At 44.6% G+C, this 25,619-nt stretch overlaps 1 protein-coding gene across 1 annotated transcript in view; it reads left to right on the top strand.

Moving 5' to 3' along the window:
• apeh (acylaminoacyl-peptide hydrolase) overlaps positions 1-25,619 on the top strand; it is a 61,873-nt gene that overhangs the window by 25,128 nt on the left and 11,126 nt on the right. Inside the window, exons 11-18 of the mRNA XM_067998927.1 lie at positions 745-805; positions 2,454-2,551; positions 4,563-4,611; positions 4,955-5,043; positions 5,877-6,015; positions 12,646-12,729; positions 18,123-18,203; positions 19,331-19,419. Of these exons, the coding sequence (XP_067855028.1) occupies positions 745-805; positions 2,454-2,551; positions 4,563-4,611; positions 4,955-5,043; positions 5,877-6,015; positions 12,646-12,729; positions 18,123-18,203; positions 19,331-19,419 (690 nt within the window). The remainder of the gene's footprint in view (positions 1-744; positions 806-2,453; positions 2,552-4,562; positions 4,612-4,954; positions 5,044-5,876; positions 6,016-12,645; positions 12,730-18,122; positions 18,204-19,330; positions 19,420-25,619) is intronic.

Here is a 25,619-nt window from a genome sequence, read left to right as displayed (position 1 = left end):
TTTGAGCCTAGTTAGCAAGTGCTGAAAAGCTATTTGAGCATGGCCAATCCTGTCTTCACCTGATATCCCCACACAAGCAGTTCTAGCAAGGGTCACTGAATAGCGAGCAGTCAACCCACCACAGACCGAGATCTGATCTATTCGGCACAGCTACCTACTGAGTCAATAATGGAATTGTTGGCTCTAATTTTTCAGTAGGCTACTGGGGGAAGTGCTTTGCAGTGATATAGTCCTCCATCTCAGGGTTAAAGAAAAAGCAGGAAGAACTAGTTCCGCTCTGCAAGTGTAAAGTTATTGGCTACTTTTTAATTTAGAGCTTTGTAAAACGGTATTGCACCAGTTCAGCACATTGCAAAAATCCATTTACAGGCATCCCTTTTGCCTGTGGAGAGATTTGACGTGGAGTTGCTACAGAATGTAGGTTGGCCACCTTTCTACCTTTGAATAGGACTGTCTAGTTTCAAGGTTGCCATTCTGGCAGTTTTGCAAACTGGAGATGAAAAGTCCAGTTTCCATTCCCTGTATTTAAGAGTTTTGTCTGTGTGGCCTGTTTTTTTTAAAAAGAAGTGCAGCCAACTTCATGCCTAAGTATTGCCCTTGTCCAGCTCCCTGCGCCTAGTTTTGGATTGGGCTAAGGACAGTGGCAGCAGTACACACCGAATGGAGGGAAAAAGGATTTTGTCTTTTTTTAATAATCAAACAAGAAAAGCCAACAATTGTAACAGAACCATTGCTCTTTTTCAGTATGACTGGTACACAAAGGTGACCTCCACTGTGGTGGACATTGTGAATCGACCAGATGAAGGTAAGTGAGACTTTAGTGTATAGATTTTGTAAAAGGTTTGAGGTTTCAAATCTCTGCTGTAAATAGATTTGTTTTTGAAAATCTTATATCTGCATTTTTTTCCATTTTTTTGCTTTTTCCTCTCTTCCTGTCTGGGCTTACACATGGAACTACACCCCAGCAGGCACTGACTCTTACTGGGGTGTAGTTCCATGTGTAAGCCCAGACAGTGAGAATCAGCAGGCTATTGAACCGTGGGCTTTCCTGCACAGGTCTGTGGACAGCAGTCAGAAGTGGGAATACTGACTAAATTGTTTCCCTCCCTAGCCTGAAATTACTGAAGTCAGTTGTAGCCTCCAACTGCTGCCCTGGCTAAGATCAACTAACTCAGCATAGACCACGAATCAGACATGGGACTTTCTGGTTTATGTGCTTTACTGTTACACTAGATGGTGCCCTTTCCTAATAGGCCATTAACCCATCAACATCACATACACTTTCCAGTGTGGGTCACTGGATAGCGATCCAGAGAAGGAACTCTTGCTCATTTTCCCCTCCCCCAAGAACCCTGAGGTCAATTGCAGTGCTCTTACTGCCATTCCAGCTGACATAGCTAGCTCAGTACAGACTGGAAATCAAACTTGGGACCTTCTGGTCTTTATGCCTGTTATATGCTGGCTCTGCTAATGGAGACATTGGGGGAAAGCTACAGATATCTCCCTTAAGGAAAGCACCACAGTCCTATTAAATATGGTTGAATTCAGATATCAATTATCAGTTTTGATTTTCAATAAAGTATATTTTTGCACTGCTCTCAATGTTCCAACAATTGAGCAGACGAATCCGTGCAATACCTTTTTGCTTACTTAGCCAATAACTTTATACTTGCTTTCATTAAAATGTGTCTCAGCTACTTGTTAATTTTGCATTTTGTAAAATGGTATTGGTCCAGTTCAGTACATTGTAAAAAAATTATTCATTTTATAACATTTCCTGATGGCATTATTTGATGAGCTGTCTTGTAAAATGGTTTAACTTCCTTCTGTGTTTAAATACTCTACAAAGAAATCTGTTTGGATGATTTTGTTTGGGATTGTCCAGAAGATAATTGTTAAATACAATGTTGAGTTCTTGGAATTTCATTGCATCATTGCTCCAATAAGTTAGAATGTTTGTGTGTTCTATTTCCTTACGGGCTGCTTGCTTGAAGCGTAACCTGGGTTTCTAATCGAACTCTAATGGATGAGATTTGTTGGTTGTTGATTGGACTGCTCCTGATGTTATGCCTCCTAGTGTCAAACACACCATCCCTTCTGGGGTGACGAGAAGGAAAGTGGCTAGAACACCCATTCCACTGTATAAAGCTTCCTCCTCTCAGCTGACTAGAATTTCATTGCAGCTGACCGTTATCTGTACTTCCCAACTCGAGAGCAGATGTGGGAAAGATCAAATTGAACAACATTTAATTATTTTGTCTTCATTTTAAAAATTGGCATTTTATACAGCAGTGAATGCTTACAGTTGAATTTATAATAGAGTTAATGGTCAGGATAGGATTCAATTTTGACAATGACAGTATAGACTGCAAAATTGTACTGGAGAGAATAACATATGCAAATTTGTAATTGGATTACTTGCAGTGATTTTCCTGGTGTATAATGTATTTCAGATGGATTTACTGGCATTTACTGTTCAGCGCTGGCACAGAACTGCTGGGCGATGGACAGTCAGCGGGTCCTCGTTGATACGTCTCAGAGAAGCAGAAAGGTAACTGGTCTAACGATGCATAATACCAGGTGGTAATAATGGTAATAGTAGAAAAACTTGGATCCTAGGGATGTTATATGGTTCTCTTCTGGGCATCAGATAAGTAAACCTGACCCAAAATCTAATGAACGGGTATTGGCTGGTTGTTTTCCAAATTTCTTTTTCCAGGCTTGTGAGGAGCATAAACGCCGGCATAGGCCAGTTGGGCCGAATGGCCTGTTTCTGTGCTGTAGACTCTATGGCTCCGATATTTACTCGGGGCTGTGAAGAGTGGGGAGGGAGGATTTCTGGACGGGAAACCCGGAAGTATGGGTATCCCGGACAGCCTCCAGAATTTAATTGCAGGATTTCTTTTAAATCTCCTCAGTAGGTTTCCTGCGCGACAACCAGCCAGATTGACAGGCTGGCTGTCTGTCGAGCGGGAAATCAGCAGAGGAGTGGATGCCAAGAGGGAGGTTGCTACAGGGAAATGCTGGAGGGCTGGAAGGTGGGTAAATGTTCTAATTATATTTGTGCAGTTAGGGGTTGTGGTCGGACATCAGGGGGTGTCTCGGACATCGGGGGTGGGGTGGGTGGAGGTTGGCTGATCGCGGGGGCCTGGTCACAGCAGGTAAGCTTGTTGGGCCCAGAGGAAACACTCCTTCTCCTCCTGGCCCACAAGCAGTGCAAAAAAGGCACTTACCTCATCAATCCGGCCCTTTCCGCCTCCATTTCACTGGTGAGATTCACGAACTCCGGGAAATCCGTGCTGGAGGCGTTAAATTTGAAGGTCTGGTAAAATCTATTTTGAAAAGACCTAATTAACACCTCATAATGACATTAATTGCTCCGATAACTACCTGCCCGTCTGCACTAATTAGGGACCCGACTCCGGCAAGTAGGTTACTCACATGCATCCAAACACGCCTCCATTAAACCCGGAAGTAGGCACGTTGGAGCCGGGTTGCGGCCACGCTAGAAAATTCATTTATTTTAACTTCCCACCCGTTCCCAACCCACCCCTTCTTGGGGGTTAAAATTCCCCCAATGTAGTTCTACGCAATCTGATGGTGTTCATTGACATAGGGCACTATAATGCAGTATCTACATTACTGGCCTATGCTTGACCCAGTTTTGAGCTGGACCATCCAGTTTTGGGGTGGCCTTTGCTAATTTGAAAAAAAAGTCTCATTTTCAAATTCTAAATTTTTTAAGACTTCTTGAGTGCATGAAACTGGAGCCAATCGTATGTGTACAAAACCGACTCCTTCTGCACATCAGATCCATTCTGTTCATGTGTAATCTGACCTATTTCATATGTACACAGCCTTTTTAAAATTGCCCTGTGCTGTTTGGTTTTGGACTGGATAAAAAGATGATCTTCAAGGTCTGTGGATCAATAGAAGTCCTTATTGTAGTAATCCTGTCCACTGGCAGTCCAGAGATAAGATTTAGAGAAAGACGAGAAGTGTTCTTCAGGTGGTAGTGGCATGATAGGATTGGCACTGGCAACAGACGGGTAATGTTTCTGTATCTACCCTTGGAAATTTATTGAAGGTGGCCTTGATGGGGAGGTTGACCACCTCAAATTAGTTTCTATAAAATGTTTTACCAAAGGGCCTGCATTTAAATTATTGGGAGTAGATCACTATGGAATCTAATCCTGGAATGTTGTATTAACCAGCAGAATGAGTTTCTAAAAATGAATGGAAAAAGGCCCCCCAGCATCTGATCCTATAACACAAACAATTGAAGATGTCAGGAGACCATCCAGGTCACTTGGGGATCCAGCAAGCCCATCCTTTTTCTGGAATCAGCTCTACCTTACCCAATTTCCCATCCTATTCCTCAATCCTTTTCCTTTCCAGAAATATTTCTAATTGTCTCTTGAATCTATTTATACTGTTCTGCCTCAATCGCCATTTCCAGTAAATAGTTCAATGCCTCCATTGCCATTTATGTAAAAAAAAGATCCAAGCTGCATTTTGCAATCCAACTAAAGTCCTAATCTTTGCCTCTGCTCTCTCCTCAGGATCTCCTCATAATAAATATTACAACAGGAAGTGTGACATCGCTCACAGGTGGTAAATTTCTGTGTTACTGTTTTACATCGATTAAGTTTAGTTGCTACTCCTAAATATTATTTACACTGTGGCTGCAGTCTATTTGGTAGTCTTCTCTTCATCGACACGGAGTTGTACAGAAATAATCATTTGAATGATCTCTGGAATCACGCAAATTTCAAAGGGCATTGCTTCGATATTACTTGTAACACGAGTCTTTTCATAATCTTTAATCTTTTCATGTTACATTTTAGTGTGTTTTTGGAATATAATTTTTTAAAAAACGATGAAGAATAGTAATACCTACGATCCTCTAGTGACCTGGATGGTCCCCTGATATGTTCAATTGTTTGTGTTACAGGTTCAGATGCTGGGAGCTGGGCGCTGCTGGCTATTCACCAGGATCTGATGGTGGTCACATGCTCATCCCCTAATTGTCCGCCCAGTCTGGTAAGAAGGCTGTTGACCGCAGAGCTTGCTTTGAATCTTTGTAGTCCTCTATAAATGCATATACTCGTATCAGCATCTGGTTGTGGGTTGGGAATCTTTTTGCACTGACCACAATTCTGAATGTTCTGGATAAGCGCACGATCTGTTCTGAATTTCTGAAGAGCTCAAAAAAGTGTATGACAATATTTAAACAGTTACTGATTTTGATTCTTGAGAAGTTCTTCCTTCATATTCTGATGTTAATCAATGGAAAATATAGAGATTATTGGATATTTGGGAATAATTAAGGGCAATAATCTAACCGTGGGATTGAACATCATAAATCATAAGCCCAAAGTTTCAACAGTTTATGCAACAATTCTGCCTTGGAGTCATTATAGGATAGATTTAATAGTCCAAATTGAACAATATATGCGGTGACTCGATTCAATGAAACATACTGCCTGAATGTTTTGTTATTGATTCATAATCAGGTTCACACCGAGAGGGATGATTGTGACTATTACTGCAAGTTTATTCAAAAATAAAGTGAGGCAGATTACCAGGAAATCTACAGTCTTTATTGTGTAATATTCTTTAAGCCTTGAAGTACAATAAAGTTTGTGTGCACTTAATTTGTTGTAGGATTTTAGTTCTTTATCTTTAAAAATGGCTGCAAAATTAATGGAATTCCCCCCCTCCCCACCAACAGTTGGGTTGCACTAATCACATTAGAACTTTATAGGAAATAATTACTTTATTATTCATTGGGCCACTTTTATGCTGCGTGTTTAAGAAAATAATCAATGAATGTAGAGCAGCAAGATTTAAAAGGTGTTGTTTCATTCCATTAGAAAGTGGGTTTCCTGCCGGCTGCAGGCCAAGAGCGAGGGATCACATGGGTGGCACTGGATGAAACTGAACCATTGCCAGGCATCGAGTGGAAAATCCTGACTTTTACACCTCCATTTGAACAGGAGAATCCTAAATTCCGTAAGTAGGGAGTGAAGAAGCTACAGCACAGGGCTCTGTGTTCCAACACTTGTTTTCCATTTCATTACTGAATGTAATTTATCTAGCTTTGGGTCTCCTTTTGTTCTTCACTCATGTCTTCTCTTCTTTTTGTTAACTCCTTGTTTTTCTCCCTGTGCCTTTGGGTTCTCCTAACTGCTTTGGTTGGTGGCTGTCCGATTAAAACTTATGTTAAGTTATATCAGAGAAGAAGATCCCAGATTCACTCCTGGTCTGGGCTGAGTTAGGGAAAGGCACATTGGTCAGGGTCCCACTCCTCATTACTATCCAGTAACGTCTGCACTGATGTGGATTTCTGATGTCAGGTTTGTCTTTGATGCTTTCTTTAATTGAAAACCCTGCCGACACTCAATGACAAGGCTCACGCTTGAATAACTGTAAACAATTTTACAACACCAAGTTATAGTCCAGCAATTTTATTTTAAATTCACAAGCTTTCGGAGGCTTCCCCCTTCGTCAGGTGAACGATGTGAAATGAAATCCTCAAAATGAAATCGCATTTATAATTCACAGAACAATGCTTGGTGAGTACAGACAGTTTTTTCAACTGCCCGTTGCCAAGGCAATCAGTGTGCAGACAGACAGGTGTTACCTGCCAGGTCTCACAGAATATACAAATCACCAAAAAAAAAACAACAAACAAAAAAAAAACAGAGATAGAGAGGTAGAAACATAGAAAAGACAGCAACTGACCCGTTATATTAAAAACAGATAACATTTGTTCGCTGGTGGGGTAACGTGTAGCGTGACATGAACCCAAGATCCCGGTTGAGGCCGTCCTCATGGGTGCGGAACTTGGCTATCAATTTCTGCTCGACGATTTTGCGTTGTCGTCGAGCAGAAATTGATAGCCAAGTTCCGCACCCATGAGGACGGCCTCAACCGGGATCTTGGGTTCATGTCACGCTACACGTTACCCCACCAGCGAACAAATGTTATCTGTTTTTAATATAACGGGTCAGTTGCTGTCTTTTCTATGTTTCTACCTCTCTATCTCTTTTTTTTTTGTAAACAATTTTACAACACCAAGTTATAGTCCAGCAATTTTATTTTAAATTCACAAGCTTTCGGAGATTTTCTCCTTCCTCAGGAAGGAGAAAATGTTTTTTTCCCTGTTTGTTTTTTTGTTGAATGTGTATTCGGGGGTTCTGCAGGTGACACCTCTCTGTCTGAACACGGTGATTGCCTTGGCAACGGGCAGTTGCAGGGGCAGTCTGTAAACACCATGTATTGTTCAATATGTATAAATGCGTAGGCTTCAAGGAGCTCTTGAAACATTTGCCTGAGGAAGGAGAAAATCTCCGAAAGCTTGTGAATTTAAAATAAAATTGCTGGACTATAACTTGGTGTTGTAAAATTGTTTACAATTGTCAACCCCAGTCCATCACCGGCATCTCCACATCTTTTTTTTTTGTTTGTTGTTTTTTTTTTGGTGATTTGTATATTCTGTGAGACCTGGCAGGTAACACCTGTCTGTCTGCACACTGATTGCCTTGGCAACGGGCAGTTGAAAAAACTGTCTGTACTCACCAAGCATTGTTCTGTGAATTATAAATGCGATTTCATTTCGAGGATTTCATTTCACATCGTTCACCTGACGAAGGGGGAAGCCTCCGAAAGCTTGTGAATTTAAAATAAAATTGCTGGACTATAACTTGGTGTTGTAAAATTGTTTACAATTGTCAACCCCAGTCCATCACCGGCATCTCCACAGCTTGAATAACAGCCACTTTGGCAAGATACCAGAGGCCAAATGGCACCTGTAGAGCTGTATCTCAGCAGGGAGTCAACACCTTCAGGAGAAGTGGGAGGAAACTGGTGAGAAAGAAAATGAAAGTTCTGGCACTTAATTGATGTTGTTTATTTACGGACAGGAGGAGGCCACTGTTGGGAAAGTTGGCCCTTTATTTGGTTTCTCTCCACACTGATACAGGAGTCGTGCCGGCACAGGCACAATGGGTCGCACAGCCTCCTGTGTTGTATGATTCTATGATATGAGTCTCCGATGGCATACTGCAGATCAGTAGAGGATCGACGAACTCCTTGCATAGAATGGTGGGAGACTTAACTATCCATTGGAGTTGGGGCTGTAAAATAATATTGAGTGAGCATCTGGATCACTAGTATGTGACTCAGCACCTTCTGGCATTTGTGGTGAAGCAGAGGAGAAGGACTGCCAATTGTTCTGCAACTCCAATGTCGTACTGTTCCAAGGATCGTACAACATAAGTCGCACATGATAATGCAAATGAGTTGGGATTCAGTCAGATTTAGCCTAAGTGTGATACTTCTGACGTTAGCTAGCTAAGATCTGGGAAAACCAGAGAACTATTGGACTATTCTTTATTCTCTCAAATTTCAACCTTGCAAGTGCTCGAACTCTATTACAAAAGATCTAAGGGGTTAAATTGGGTCACTTAACGCCCGTTTTTTAGACACTGCGCAGCCACCTACAGTTTCAAAATGGGATCCAAGATGCACACGCACACTTCCGACGGGAAGTGCGCAGGACGCCATCTTGGTAAAGGGGCTTGTGCACGCCTACGACTGCCGGCAGCATGTAGAGCAGGCAGATCATGACGCGAATCAATGTGCAACGCTGATTTGAAGCCACTGCTGCCATTTTGGAACTCCACACTCTAGCCAGCTGACCGCGACGTTAAATGGCATGAAGGGCCCCCCACCAGTGCTATTTAAAGGGACCATGAAGTACTTACAGGTTAGTTGCTGGATTATTTGTTCTGACTGCTGGTGCAATTGTATGCGATTTTGGAGGTGTCCTATACTTGTCTAAAGTTTCTGTACTCTACATGGAGTGGTCTGGTTGGTCTTGCAATCCTTTTTGTGTCATTTAAAATATTGTGCTGAAAGAAGTTGCTTCCAGACATGGGTGGACTAGTAGGGCTTCCTCTGGGAATTGAACATGACTGGGAGAATGAAGAGAGGCCACGCAGAGCAGGACAAGCCGCTAGAAGAGGGAGGAAGGGGAGCAGGGCACTCAGCAGGAGGCCATATCCGAGGAGGGTCTTGGGAGCAATTTTCTTACCTCAACTTCAATGAGGATCAGTCCATGAGACGTCTTTGGTTCACAAAAGAGGGTTCTTACATAAATCTGTCAACTGCTGCAGCTTCAAAGCCGGGCAAGAACATCATTGCCTGTGGCTGTCAAGGTGACCGTGGCTCTTAATTTTGATGCTTCTGGCTCCATTCAGGTTGCTGCTGGAGATATAAGCAACATCTCACAGTTTGCAGAGCACTGTTGTATAAGGGAGGTCACTGAGGCTCTCTGTACAATGAGAAACACATACATCTGATTCCCTCTTGCCAAAGACAAGCAGGAGGAGCAAGCACGAGGTTTTGCATGGATTACAGGCTTCCCCACGGTACAAGGTACCATTGATTGCGTGCATATTGCCCTGCGTGCTTCTCATCTGAACTCGGCCCTATTCATCGACAGAAAGGGATTCCACTCCCTCAATGTGCAGCTGGTTTGTGACCACAGGCAGCGCATCATGAAGGTCAATGCCCACTATCCTGGCAGCAGTCATGATTTGTTCATTCTGTGGCAGTCCTCTATTCCACCTGTATTTGAACCAGAATGACAAGTCAGAGGCTGGCTATTGGGCAACAAGGGTTATCCCCTCATGACATAGATCATGATTCTGGTCAGGAACCCATGCACATGTGCACAGCAGGCCTACAATGAGAGCCATGCTGCCACAAGGAACATTATAGATCAGACCATCGGTGTCCTCAAGCAACGCTTCCGCTACCTGGATTGCTCTGGAGGAGCCCTGCAGTACTCAGCTGAGCGGGTATTGAGATTTGTCATAGTATGCTGTATGCTGCACAACCTGGCCATTATGGGGGAACAGCCCTTGTCATCACCTATCAGGCAAGAAGCTGAGGAGCAGGAGCACGAGGAGGAAGTGCAAGAGGAAGTAGAGGAAGGGAGAGTACAGCATAGACAGTCCCTTTCTGCTAGGGCTCTACGTAACGATTATTCATGAGCGATACCAGTAACCTGAACTACACATTCGCCAACAATCCCACACTCCTTACCTTTCTTCTTTCATTGACCATCACATCGCCCTCTTTCTGACAACACTTATTGGTTCCTCCCTCAGTTTACTGCAGAACTACAAACCACTACCAAATGCAAATTCAAATCTAAATTTATCATTGCAATCATTAAATAATGCACACAAAATGAGACTATTCACCCTTGTGCATTCCCTTAGTGCCTGTTATTCGTGTGCCTTTACCTTTCCTAGTGCTCCTACGAGGCGCTTCCCCAGTGGCTGCAGCATGGGAGGTGGAAAGCTGCTGACCTTCAATGGAGAAGAGTGCAGATGGCCTTGAAGGTCGACCTTGAGCAGCTTTGGGCCTAGAGGGCCCGGCTTCAGACTGCACCATCTCAGACTGGGCTGCAGCAGTCTGGGCTGGCTGGCTGACAGGCAATAGAAAGGGCACTGGTAGAGTGGCAAGGGTGGGTACAGGACTGCTGTTATCCTGAGAGGACAGCAGGTTTCTGTTCCATGGAGCCACTGCCACTCTGCTGGGGTGGCGCCTCAGCAATCCTGGTGATCTGTTGGAGATCAGATTGCTGGACTACTGTGACGCCCTGAAACCCCCTTAAATGGTTCAGTGGCTCAGTGGTATCCAGAGCCATGATGGCAGTATTCTGAGCTTGCAAGGCTGCAGTCAGAGCTTCGATGGAAGCTGTTTGTGCTGTAATGGAAGCTGTGACATCGGTCATCAGACGCTGCATCATGGTGGGTTCCACAGGTGTGCTGATGGAGGTGACCACCCGTTCCACGTTGGAAAGGATGGGCTCCATACTCTGCGCAAAGCCCTGTGCCCAGTTGGAGGTGGACTCCTCCATGCCCCTTGACATTGTGCGCAGGCTTTCTGGCAGGCTTTGCAGTGCACCAAGCATTTGGCTGTGTATGCCCATCAGCCGCCTTCTATAGCCCGGGCCATCCAAATCCTCATCTGACTCCTCTGGAGCAGAACTAGTGTGCAACCTCGCCCTCCGGCAAGCTGGCACCTGCGGTATCCTCCCCCGCCCCCCCCCCCCCCAAACCTGGCTCCTGCGCACTTGTGCCGGTATCTCACCACGTGCAGATCCCTCCTCTATCCAATCCTCTAAAGTATGCGCAGTCTCTGCGCTAGTGGTTGCGACTGTGAGATTGAATGATGGTGTCTCTTCATCATTATTGTCTTCTTCCTCTTCCTTCTCTGACCAGGAAAGTTCCAGTTCTTGGGTATCTGAAATTAAAAAAGGGACAAGGGTTGGGTTGTGGTGAGGGGAGAGGAGAAAGTAGGAAATGCGTGCTTACACCATCTAAAGCTTGTGAGTTAGAAGAGATTGTGGGATGAGGGAGAAGAGGGAAGATCTCTCCAGTGCCGCCAGTGGCCATGGCCTCAGTGATGCCCCTTCCCATGATGGCCAGCTGCTGCCTCCTGTTGTGTTCTACTTTCTCCTGCAAGAAAGAGGGAAGTGTGTCAGTGAGTGTTCTGCATATATGTTTGGGTGATGTGGCTGTCAGGGTTGAATAGCTGCCAGTGTGTGTGAGTTGTGGGTAAGGCTTGCAACAGTGTTAAGTGTGTGAGGGTGAGATAAAGCATATGAATTGAAGGGTTGAGAACTGATTTGATAGAGATTGTTGGTAGGTGGGTGATGGGGGTGTAGTGAATTGAGTAGTGGATGAGGCTAGTGGTGCAGTTGGTAGGATGTGCCATTTGAAGATTGAACTCACTCACCTTGACAACTTGTATCAGATCATTAAACTTCTTCCTGCAATGCTCCTGGCATTGACCTCCACTGCTGCTTCCTTCCAATGCCTCCTGAGCAAATGTTTCAAGGGCCTTCTGCCCCCCCCCACCCCCTGCAGATACAGGATATCTCTCCTTCTCTCTGCCTCTTGCACCAAGGCCTCCAGTGCATTATCAGAATACCTTGGTGAATGCTCTCTTGCATGTTCAGCCATTCCTCAAAGTATCACAGCACAGATTCAGTTTTCAAATGACTCCTACCATTTTTTGCAGCCACAATGCACCTCCCCCTTAAGAGGTGCAGGCTGCCTTTAAGTAGCGCTAGCCACTTGCGATATCGGGTCCGCTGCTGATGCAACGCAATGAACGAGCACAGGTTAAGCAGCGCATACAGTGATCACCGTGCCTGTTTTCAGGGGTTATCCAATTTAATCCCATTGTTTTGTTAAATACTTGTACGTGTGGTATTGAGCCTGGGTTGCTTTCTGATGGTAGAAATTGTGTTTCGATTGGTAGCATTTTGTTTTTTTCTGCCCCAAGTATTTGCTTCCAATTTGTTGTGCAAGTTCAGTTTCCCTTCAGAAACTCAAAATTTTTCTATGTTAACCTGGCATCAGCAGATGAGTCCCAATTTCAACTATGTGATTGGCCTTGTTTTAATTTGAAGTATCAGAGCAGCTGTGTTTTTGTCTGTACCCTGTCGGGTTAACCTGTTGCGGGAGAGGCAGCTGATTCTGCTGGTATGATTTCTGGTGCTGCTGGATATGTACTGTTGTACCTTCCGTTTCAATTGTTTCTTTCCTTTTCATTCAGCTGCGATGGATTTTGAAGGTATTCTGTTAATGCCGGGAGAAAGGAAGGAAGGTGCCCCACCTCCGATGGTTGTTTGGCCGCATGGTGAGTTAAAGTGATTATAGAACGCACTGTAGTGAGTAATCTGAAATGGGACTGTATTGTGTGAGTTAGACATATCATAGTAGGTACAGCACAGGAGGAGGCCATTCAGCCCATCTTTGAAAGAGCTTTCCAATTAGTCCCATTCACCTGCTCTTTCCCTATAGCGCTGTAAATTTTTTCCCCTCAAGTATTTATCCAATTCCCTTTTGAAAGTTACTATTGAGTCTGCAACCATCCCACTTCCAGGCAGTGCATTCCAGATCATTACAACTCGCTGCCTAAAAAAAACATTTCATCATGTTGCCTCTGGCTCTTTTGCTGATCACCTTAAATCTGTGTCCTCTGGTTACCGACCCTTCTGCCACTGGAACCAGTTTCTCCTTATTTACTGTATCAAAACCCTTCATGATTTTGAACACTTCTATCAAATCTCCCCTTAACCTTCTCTGTTGTAAGGAGAACAACCCTAGCTTCTCCAGTCGCTCCACATAACTGAAGTCCCTCATCCCTGGTACCATTCTAGTAAATCTCTTCTGCACCCTCTCTAAGGCCATGACATCCTTCCTAAAATGTGGTGCCCTGAATTGAACACAATATTCCAGCTGAAGCATAACCAGGTTTTTATAAAGGTTGAGTTTAAATTCCTTGCTTTTGTACTCTGTGCCTCTATTAATAAATTGTAAACAATTTTACAACACCAAGTTATAGTCCAGCAATTTTATTTTAAATTCACAAGCTTTCGGAGATTTTCTCCTTCCTTCTATTAATAAAGCCCAGGGTCCCATCTGCTTTTTTAATAGCCTTCTCAACTTGTCCTGCCACCTTCAAAGATTTGTGTACATACACCCCCAGGTCTCTCTGTTCCTGTACCCCCTTTAAAATTGTACCATTTAGTTTATATTGCCTATCCTCATTCTTCCTACCAAAATGTATCACTTCACACTTCTCTGCATTAAATTTCATCTGCCATGTGTCTACCCATTTCACCAGTCTGTTTATGTCCTCCTGAAGTCTGTTACTATCTTCCACATTGTTTACTACATTTCCGAGTTTCGTGTCATCTGCAAATATGAAATTAAAGAGGCATTGAAACTGACTGTTACTAATCAATGCCTGAGAAGCTCTTCCTCTGGTATTATCTCACCACTGTGCAGTAATGACTGACGTTTGGTTTTTATAATGTAACCTAATTGCTTTTAAATAATAGTTGTGATTGAATCGGACCTGCCTCCCAACACAGACCTGTTATGAGCAGCCACTGGAAACTTTCTCTTCCGCTGTTTATAGTGTCCAATTTTTCAGAGTTCAGGAGCTCAATTTTAAAACAGAAGTCCGGTGCGTTGGGGGCCGGGGGGGCAAAGAAAATCGGGATCTTCTGGATCGGGCAGGAATCCCGGCTCCAACACGCTGAAGAACGCATATGACCCAGAGTCATCTGGGTGCCGGAAGTCAATTAAAGCCGGCGGGATTATATTTAAACCTACAATTCAAGTACTTGAAGTACTTGAAATGTGCATGAATGTAATTAATTATGCTGGCAAGTGGTTTCAACACTGCCTCAGTGTGTTCCCATGCTGTGTGAAACGCACCATGGTGAAGGAGTCGTGTTTCAGCTGGTAGCCATTTGGACATTTAAATCCCTGTTTGACAGATGAGGATAAAAGGTGAGTTATTGCAGCAGGGCACTCAGTTCTCTCAAATAAACTTTTGGCTGGGGGATCTTTGTGGTTTAGACTGAAAATTCTTGGTTTCCACTCAGCATTGTTCTGTTTACACATATTTACCAACTTTTCAGACCCCCTCAAACTGACCCCATTAGTATAGGGGGTGCGATGGCTACATTCACCGCTACATCCGAGGACGAACAACATCACCATCCTCAGCAGGCACGGTGTGCACTTCTGCCACTTGGAGCTGCACAATACAGTGCTGCGCCATGGGCACCTGCACAAGAGCAGAGAGGGCAACAAGAGAGGAGTGACGTTGCAGGAGGCATTACCCTCATCAGAGGGTCTACAGACCGAGGCTCAGTTTTCTGGACCTCTCTGAGGGCCAGTGCATACGGAGGTGAGAGTGAGTCACCAGGTGGTGGCAGACATATGCAGCCTCCTTCATGCTGAGCTGCTCCCGGCTGGGCCTGGCGGCATCTCATTACCCATCGCAATTAAAGTGACCACTGCCCTCAACTTCTTCACCTCCGGATCATTCCAGGGTGCAACCGGTGACATTGCCAGGGTCTCTCAGTCATCTACACACAGGTGCATCAGGCAGGTCACCGATGGCTTGCACTACTTCAACTTCCCCAGGAACGACCTCAGCCAGACGGAGAGGGCAGCGGGATTCCGCTCCGTGGCTGGCTTCCCACGTGTAGTGGGTACAATCAATTGCACGGATATAGCAATCTGAGCACCTCCACACAAGCCAGGACTGTTCATCAACAGAAAGGGGTATCACTCCATCAACGCACAGCTCATTTGTGACCACCGCAAAAGATTTCTTCACATGTGCGCCAGATTCCCTGGCAGCTGCCATGATTCATTCATTCTGAAGGAATCCAAAATCCCAGGCCTCTTGCATGCACCGAACACCCTTAAGGGCTGGCTCCTGGGGGACAAGGGATACCCTATGCATACGTGGCTCATGACACCTCTGAGGAACCCCATCAGCGAGCAACAGCGTTGATACAATGACAGCCACATTGCCATCAGGTCTATAATTGAACATGCAATAGGGTTGCTGAAGATGCGATTTTGGTGCCTCGATCGTTCTGGGGGAGTGCTTCAATACACACCAGCGAGAGTGGATGTCATTATAGTAGTGTGTTGTGTCCTGCACAACATGGCGCAACAGAGAGGAGTACCGGTTGATGAGGTCCCATGCCCTCATCCACCATCCACATCTGCCATCCACATTCAGGAGGAGGAGGAGGAGGAGGAGGATGATCCCATGGGCAGAGCAGTGGCTCACCTGGCTGCTCATGAGGCTAGGGAGTCACTCATATGAGAACAGTTCTCATTAAGACCAGAAAGTGAGTAGAGTCCAGTCCTCACACCACCTGGAAAGACCAGCGGCAACACCAGGCACCCCCGCACAAAACAGTCCTGCAACTACACATACATCCACTGTAATGTGACCCACTGGGTGGCATCAAGTGTCGCTGTTCATGGTGAAGCACATGAAAGGGCGCTATCACAAAAGCCATTCAAAAATGGGCAAAACGTGGCAGTAGTGGTGAGAATGATAATATTTAATGTGACTTTAACAGAAACCAAATATAAATGAGAAACAGGACAGTCTGTCAGACACCCTTGTGCATACCCTTCATGATCACAAATTCTTAGCCTTTCTCTCTCTGCTGCTTCTATATGATGTATCCCCTATCGCTGCAGCAGAGGTAGTGGCAGGTTGTTCATGTCCATGGTTGGACTGCTTAGATGCTTTCGGCCTACGCCCTCTGGGTTTTGGAGCCCATGAGGGCTCTTCCAAAGACTGTTCCAGACTGTGCAGGGCCTGACTCAGCCACCTGGAGAGGAGGCGGCATTGTGGGTACTGGTTGAGAGGGGGGCAACGGGTGAGACGTTGGAGCGCTTTGAGTGGCGTCCCCATTTCCATGTCCCCTTTCGCCATCATCCCTCTCCTGAGCCAGGCCCGCATCACTCCTGCCGCCCTGCTGGACAACAGTTTGAAGGACATGTGTGGTGCCTTGTAAGACCACTTCTAAAGTAACTGTCAGCCTGTTTAGGCGGCAGAATGTTCACCCCGAGTCGGCACGGCCGTTGTCAGGGCCTGAATGGACTCGTTTCTGAGCCGTGCTTGAAGCTCAACGGAGGCTAGCCTTCTCTCCATCGCAGACATTCCCACACTTACCTGCGACACTATCTCAGACATTTCAGCAGTTACCCGCGACACTATCTCAGACAGTTGCTCATGTCCCTGCGACACTATCTGAGATTCTCTCCCGTACCTGTGCCACCATTCCACTAATGCAGGAGTTGGACTCCTCCATCCTCTGGGCTATTGTGGACAGTGTACGTGGCACCTGTTCCAGTACCTCGCAAATGTGCTGCTGTCCCTCTATCATTCTCCTTTTAAAGAATGGCCCCCGCAGTTCAGCATCTACGTCCAGCTGAGCAGAGCCTGGAGAGGAGTTGCCCTTGCCACCACTGTTCACATGAAAAAAATAAGCTAGGAAAGGATGGCTACATTCAAGCTTGTGAATCATAGATCATTACAGCACAGAGAAAAGCTATTTGGCCTATTGAGTCTGCACTGGTGAAACAACCATGCTGGTACTTAGTTGCATTCTTCTGATACCTGCTCATGTGCTATTCAAAGTCTGACATTTTATCCATTATGCCACACAGGCCACTACACTGACATAAAGATTATACTGTGGATTTTAACAATCCGTACAAGATCATAAGATATTTACTGATGATGAAGGGTACTCAGCCCATCTTTATCTTTGCTTCTTGCAAGATGCTGATTTTTTTTTTCTCTCCACCATCAGCATAAAAAGGGAAAATGCTGGAAATACACAAGTCTGTCAGCATCTGAAAGAGGAAGAAAAGCTAACACTTCTAGCAGGAACCTGATGAAGGGTTCCTCTTGAAACAATCTATCTTTCTTTTTCAAATACTAACTGGCCTATTCTGTAATAGCAGCATTTTCTGTTTTTGCTTTCATATTTCCAATATTTGTGATTTTCCCCTTGCATTTCCTTGTTTGTTTCCTAGGTTCATTCCAAACATCATTGAGTATTTTGTTTGTTTAAATATAATTTTAAGGCGACTATTTGGTTTATGTCTGCTAGATTTTAACCTTATTAGCTAGCAGTCTTCAGCAGTACACATAATTTCCAATTTTATACATCCTGACTGTCAGTGTTAAAAATAGGATGACTGAATAGTTTGGAGTTGGTTAGTAAGTTGAATCTGGTGCAAAGGAAATGAAAATTGAGTAAAATGTCACAGAGAATCAATAAAGCCAGGTTTTAATTTGTTTTTTGTTACTCAAAGGAAGTGTCCCCTTTAGAGCCAGTTCTGCTTGAAATGGTAAGGTTGTAGTTTATTCCAAGTCTGTGCCAAGTCATTTCTTTGTAAGGTTCCGTTGGATGACAATGAACTGTCAAATTGTATCTTTTTTGTACTTAACACCAGAGGTTTAACTCTTACTGCTGTCCTTTGGAAGGTACCAGTATCAAGCCGTACTGAATAAAGGCAACCAAGTTAGACCTGTATATGCTGGCACTGGTCTGTAAGCTACTTTGGACATTTCCAATCCCCTCTGTCCTCTCCTCCCCCGCCCCTCCACCCAAAGAATAGAGAAACAGGATCAGAGCACTGCATGAAGAGCTATTGGTGCTGTCTGACACTTGGTATTTTGTTGTATAGGTGGACCACACTCTGTTTTCATGGCAGAATGGATGCTGTACCCTGTTACTCTCTGCAGGCTGGGATTCGCTGTGCTACTCAGTAAGTAATGTACAGGACCAAACTACAAATGCTGAGATCATATTCCAATGGCAAATTGTAAACCATCTTCCCAATCTTAGCTGGGGTGGTGCTGAGTCAAGAAGAGACATTTTCTCACATATAAGGATGGAAAAATTGAATAGGCAAGTTAACCACATTACTCATGCTCACCTAGTGACCTTTGAAGAACAGCTGGGATCAGAACACTTGATTGGTCTCCTGGGATTGGAGTATCCTGTGGTGGAGGTATACCTAAGAAAATGGGTTTAAAAAGGGATATTACAGCAAAGCAGGTAATGCGTAAGTGAGGTGTTTGATCAAATGTAAAGCATTTTTCTTGATTATTTGTATACAATCTTTGTAAACATACCAGTTTTCCCTTGTTTCTTTGAAGGAGTGCACTTTTCTGGTGTGGGGTGCAGAGAAGAGTGCTTTTACTTCAAAATAGCCCACCTCCTATCCTTGAAATGGAAAATACCTATTTCGGGACTTATCTGGAAGGTCAGTCTTCAGCTGGCTACCATTGCATTGACTAGTAACCGAAGTACCTTTAGGTTCTCGACTGAAAAAGTTCAATACCAATAGAGGCTCGAGTCCTTTTAGATTAAAAGTGCAGTACTTCAGAGTTAGGAGCTGGAGTGGGATTGATGGCAAGTGTCCGACAATGCAGTGAAGAAGAGCATAACCATGTTTACTGCATCTATGCTCGGTGGATTTCAGTGACCGTAAACCACATTACTGTTCATTGTATAATGAATGAGTTAATATTGAAAAATCTCCCTTGTGACCCATTGTGTCAGAGTAATGTATTTTCTTTGTAGAATGAATTGCTTTACTGGGCTTGTAGGGTGGCCCTGAATCCAGCATTGTTAGAGTAAAAACAGAAAATGTTGGAAATACACAGTAGATCTATCTATCCGAAAAGATAGGTTTTCATTTCGGCTGGTGCCCCCCCGCCCCCACATTGATTCCGATGAAGCTTCTCCCCTCAAAACATAGGTCCTTTCTCTTAACTGGTGCTGGGAGGGTGGTGTGCACTTCCAGCACTTGTTTTTATTTGATTTCCAGATTACCTTTTTATCTCTACTGTTCAGAATAATGTAACGCTCACTGACACTGTTTTGCAGTAAACTACAGAGGCTCCATTGGCTTTGGACAGGACAGTATCTGCTCTCTGCCTGGGAATGTAGGAAGCCAAGATGTGAAAGATGTGCAGGTAACAAACTGATCAGTTCAAATAATTTATGCATACATTGATGCTAGAGCACTATTCTTGGAAAATTAATGAACCATACTGCAATTCACAAAGGACAGCTTTGGCCTGGCTATTGGGAATAAATGAAAGTTTGTTTACCATCAGAGTTGTTTGTTGCTTATGTCCCAATCAAGCAAAGCTGCTGGTGTCAGAATCTTTGCATAGTGGAGCGCCCAGCAAATAATGTTTGAGCAGATGACTCTAAAGCTGAAAATTATTTACTGGTTTGAGTCTCAGGACCACCTGTTACTCAAACTCACTTGCTGAGTTTCATTAATTTTTAGCACTATAACTTGGCTGTGGGAGGAATGTATGAAGATAAGCGCACTTACAGGAAGAAACTCATTTTCTTGAGCATTAATGGGGGAGATTTTGCATTCTATTTGGAATACTGTCTTTAAACTTGATCTCCAAGTCACAAGAGTCATCTCTCTGACGTTTTCCTTTGCACTAGGATACCCAGAATTCAAAATCTATCTTTACAGATGAGTTATGCATGGTTCTAATGACCTATTTTGGTTTACTGTATAATCCACTGGCCTTGAGATTTATCCCAGTTCATAAAATTATAGAAATTCTGGTATAGAAGGAGTCCATTGCCTGCTGTGTCTGTCCCAGTCTTGGGTCTCCCACCTAAGCTAGAACTATCTAACCGAATTTCCAACTACCCATTCCAAGACTCGAGTTCGCACTTGGGTGCATTGGTGTGGGAATGCTACATTGTTGAGGTGCTGTCTTTCAGATGTGGCATTAAACCAAGGCTACCTGTTCTTGTGGTTTGAAAGACCCCATGGCATTATACAAAGAGCAGGGGGTTCTCCCAGTGTCCTGCTCATCAATTATCCCTCAATCAATACAACTAAAAACAGTTTAACTGGTTATTTATTTCATTTGCTATTTATGGAACCTTACTGCTGAGTTTGCCCACATATCAACAGTATCATCAGCAAATTTTGATATTACTTCCCCTATTCCCGTGACCAGATGATATAATATGAGAGTTCCCAACACAGACCCAGAGCTCATCCCTGCCATATTGTACTAATCATTTGCCCCAGATGTGTTCATTTATCATCATCTGCGTTCTATTGCTAAGACAGATTTTAGTCCAGCTAGCTAATTAGTCATTAATTGTACAAGCCTTTATGTTCTTTAAAAGCTCCACATGAGGAGCGTTATCACTAGAGAGTCCTAGAGAGGTGGAAAATTCCACAATGTGGGCTATGAAAAGGGGTACGGTAGCATAGTGGTTATGTTACTGGGCTAGTAATCCAGAGGCCTGGACTAAATCCAGAGTCATGAGTTCAAATCCCGCCACGGCAGCTGGCGAATTTAAATTCAATTAATTAATTAAATTCAATTAATTAAATAAAAATCTGGAATTAAAATACTAGTATCAGTAATGATGGCCATGAAACTACCGGATTGTCGTAAAAACCCATCTGGTTCACTAATGTCCTTTAGGGAAGGAAGCCTGCCGCCCTTACCCGGTCTGGCCTATATGTGACTCCAGACCCACAGCAATGTGGTTGATTCTTAATTGTCCTCTGAAATGGCCTAGCAAGCCACTCAGTTGTAAAATCTCGCTACGAAAAGTCATAAGAATAAAACCAGACGGACCATCCGGCATCGGACCACGAGGCACCGGACACGACAACGGCAAAACACCAAGCCCAGTCGACCCTGCAAGGTCCTCCTTACTAACATCTGGGGACTTGTGCCAAAATTGGGAGAGCCATACTCACAGAATCATATCTTTCAGCCAACGTCCCAGACTCTTCCATCACCATCCCTGGGTATGTCCTGTCCCACCGGCAGGACAGACCCACCAGAGGTGGCAGTACAGTGATATACAGTCAGGAGGGAGTGGCCCTGGGAGTCCTCAACATTGACTCTGGACCCCATGAAATCTCATGGCATCAGGTCAAACATGGGCAAGGAAACCTCCTGCTGATTACCACCTACCGTCCTCCCTCAGCTGATGAATCAGTCCTCCTCCATGTTGAACACCACTTGGAGGAAGCACTGAGGGTAGCAAGGGCACAAAATGTACTCTGGGTGGGGGACTTCAATGTCCATCACCAAGAGTGGCTCGGTAGCACCACTACTGACCGAGCTGGCCGAGTCCTGAAGGACATAGCTGCCAGACTGGGCCTGCGGCAGGTGGTGAGCGAACCAACACGAGGGAAAAACTTACTTGACTTCATCCTCACCAATCTACCTGTCGCAAATGCATCTGTCCATGACAGTATTGGTAGGAGTGACCACCGCACAGTCCTCGTGGAGATGAAATCCCGTCTTCGCACTGAGGACACCATCCAACGTGTTGTGTGGCACTGCCATCGTGCTAAATGGGATAGATTCAGAACAGATCTAGCAGCTCAAAACTGGGCATCCATGAGGCGCTGTGGGCCATCAGCAGCAGCAGAATTGTATTCCAGCACAATCTGTAACCTCATGGCCCGGCATATTCCTCACTCTACCATTACCAACAAGCCAGGGGATCAACCCTGGTTCAATGAGGAGTGTAGAAGAGCATGCCAGGAGCAGCACCAGGCGTACCTAAAAATGAGGTGCCAACCTGGTGAAGCTACAACTCAGGACTACATGCATGCTAAACAGCAGAAGCAACATGCGATACAGAGCTAAGCGATTCCACAACAAACGGATCAGATCAAAGCTCTGCAGTCCTGCCACATCCAGTCGTGAATGGTGGTGGACAATTAAACAACTAACGGGAGGAGGAGGCTCTGCAAACATCCCCATTCTCAATGATGGCGGAGTCCAGCACGTGAGTGCAAAAGACAAGGCTGAAGCGTTTGCAACCATCTTCAGCCAGAAGTGCCGAGTGGATAATCCATCTCAGCCTCCTCCCGATATCCCCACCATCACGGAAGCCAGTCTTCGGCCAATTCGATTCACTCCACGTGATATCAAGAAACGGCTGAGTGCACTGGATACAGCAAAGGCTATGGGCCCCGACAACATCCCAGCTGTAGTGCTGAAGACTTGTGCTCCAGAACTAGCTGCGCCTCTAGCCAAGCTGTTCCAGTACAGCTACAACACTGGCATCCACCCGACAATGTGGAAAATTGCCCAGGTATGTCCTGTCCACAAAAAGCAGGACAAATCCAATCCGGCCAATTACCGCCCCATCAGTCTACTCTCAATCATCAGAAAAGTGATGGAAGGTGTCGTCGACAGTGCTATCAAGCGGCACTTACTCACCAATAACCTGCTCACCGATGCTCAGTTTGGGTTCCGCCAGGACCACTCGGCTCCAGACCTCATTACAGCCTTGGTCCAAACATGGACAAAAGAGCTGAATTCCAGAGGTGAGGTGAGAGTGACTGCCCTTGACATCAAGGCAGCATTTGACCGAGTGTGGCACCAAGGAGCCCTAGTAAAATTGAAGTCAATGGGAATCAGGGGGAAAACTCTCCAGTGGCTGGAGTCATACCTGGCACAAAGGAAGATGGTAGTGGTTGTTGGAGGCCAGTCATCTCAGCCCCAGGGCATTGCTGCAGGAGTTCCTCAGGGCAGTGTCCTTGGCCCAACCATCTTCATCTGCTTCATCAATGACCTTCCCTCCATCATAAGGTCAGAAATGGGGATGTTCGCTGATGACTGCAGTGTTCAGTTCCATTCGCAACCCCTCAGATAATGAAGCAGTCCGAGCCTGCATGCAGCAAGACCTGGACAACATCCAGGCTTGGGCTCATAAGTGGCAAGTAACATTCGCGCCAGATAAGTGCCAGGCAATGACCATCTCCAACAAGAGAGAGTCTAACCACCTCCCCTTGACATTCAACGGCATTACCATCGCCGAATCCCCACCATCAACATCCTGGGGGTCACCATTGACCAGAAACTTAACTGGACCAGCCATATAAATACTGTGGCTACGAGAGCAGGTCAGAGGCTGGGTATTCTGCGGCGAGTGACTCACCTCCTGACTCCCCAAAGCCTTTCCACCATCTACAAGGCACAAGTCAGGAGTGTGATGGAATACTCTCCACTTGCCTGGATGAGTGCAGCTCCAACAACACTCAAGAAGCTCGACACCATCCAAGATAAAGCAGCCCGCTTGATTGGCACCCCATCCACCACCCTAAACATTCACTCCCTTCACCACCGGCGCAGTGTGCACCATCCACAGGATGCACTGCAGCAACTCGCCAAGGCTTCTTCGACAGCACCTCCCAAACTCGCGACCTCTACCACCTAGAAGGACAAGGGCAGCAGGCGCATGGGAACAACACCACCTGCACGTTCCCCTCCAAGTCACACACCATCCCGACTTGGAAATATATCGTCGTTCCTTCATTGTCGCTGGGTCAAAATCCTGGAACTCCCTTCCTAACAGCATTGTGGGAGAACCGTCACCACATTGACTGCAGCGGTTCAAGAAGGCGGCTCACCACCACCTTCTCGAGGGCAATTAGGGATGGGCAATAAATGCCGGCCTTGCCAGCGACGCCCACATCCCGTGAACGAATAAAAAAAAAATTTAAAAATTACACAAGAAAAATCTTGTGGGTTGACCATTCCTTATTTAGCCACTACAATAAATCAGATTAATTGTATATTCATAACAGGTGCGTGTTTTTTTAATATTACTTTCATTTTTCTAAATGGAAGCTTATATGTGGATAAAATAAACAAGAAATGAACATCTCGAGGTTAAATGATCCATAAACTGTATTTGAAATCATTAAAACATTCAACCATTCTCAACAGGAAATAAGCATAATGTCAGCATAATGTCATTGATCACCACCAAAGCAGTTCTTGTAATTGATTTTTCAAAAGTACAAAATCACAAATTTATCTTTTCTTTAAGTCAATTTCTTGAGCAGTAAAAACAATGCTTAAATATGTTTATATTAAAATATCTATTGAACAACATTTTTCTATCTAATCAAGCATCAACGCTGTCAAATTTTGTTAATGTCTTCATACTGTGCTTGATGCATTCATAATGTGTGAACTCTAGCAAACATTGCAATGCTGAATTTCACCCACTTAGCATATTTTGGCTTCAGAAAAGCAAACAAAGGTCCACCAATGTTATAATGTCTCTGTTCTGCACACATCAAAAGGTCCCGGTTTGATTCCTGATCTGATCTAATACAACTCAACTTAGCTAGGGCAGAGATGGAGCGCAATAGTTTACCTCACCGCCCCTTCATTAAGGAGGTGGGAATCAGCGATGGTTCTCACTCCTGATCGCTATCCAGTGACTATTGCTGAAATGTGTGTGTTGGCATCAAGCGAGGACAGGAACAAGCTTAGCTGTTATAGGCCGCATTGTTGATCAGCCGTTAATACCCTCTGTCTAGACTCGTGGATGAAGAGCGGCCGCTATTGCAGGAAAACCAACCACTGCAGAGCAGCAATCGTCAAGGCTAATAAAATGTTCAACTATATAACCAAAGCAGTAGAGTACAAGTTAAAGGAAATCATGCTCAAACCATATAGTGCTCTGGTCAGATTGCACCTTGAGCACTGTGTCCAGTTCTGGTCACTAAGACACAGCAAAGAAACTTAAGCACTGAAGGCAGTACAGAGGAGAATCACAAAGCTGATTCCTAATGTTACAAGCCTGATTTGTGAAGAAAATGGGTAAAGTTGGCTTTTCAGCCTTGAAAGAGGCATCTGAGAGGTGATCCTTTTGAGATATACAAGACAGTAAACAGTACAGAAAAAGTAAATCTGGAAAATGACTTCAAACTAAATTGTGAGAGTATGTCAAGGGAACACAGGTTCAAATTAGTAAAAGACAAATTTAGAACTGATATCCTGAAATTGTTCTTCACACGGAATGATCAGTACCTATAATGGACACATGGAGAGAGTAGTGGAAGTGAGGAGCCTGAAATCATTTAAGAACCAATTAAATATTCCTATGTCAAAGTTGTACCGTCTTTTTGGATGGATGAACAAAGGTGGACTGAAAGACCTCCCTGATCTGTAATAATCTAGTGATATATTGAATGTATTCCTTACATCAGTCTTTACAATGAAGGACTAGAAAAATAGCAGTCGCAAGAAATGGAGCTGACTAATCCATAACATATAGAAAAGGATCAAATGGAATGTATCCTAGAATCCTCAAGGAAATAAAGGAGGAAACTAGTGATGTTTTGGTTGATATTTTT

This window comes from Heptranchias perlo, chromosome 17, assembly GCF_035084215.1.
Source record: "Heptranchias perlo isolate sHepPer1 chromosome 17, sHepPer1.hap1, whole genome shotgun sequence".
Classification (NCBI taxonomy): Eukaryota; Metazoa; Chordata; class Chondrichthyes; order Hexanchiformes; family Hexanchidae; genus Heptranchias; species Heptranchias perlo.
The sequence above is the reverse complement of the archived record's forward strand: the minus strand, read 5'-3'. Positions and strand labels throughout refer to the sequence as shown.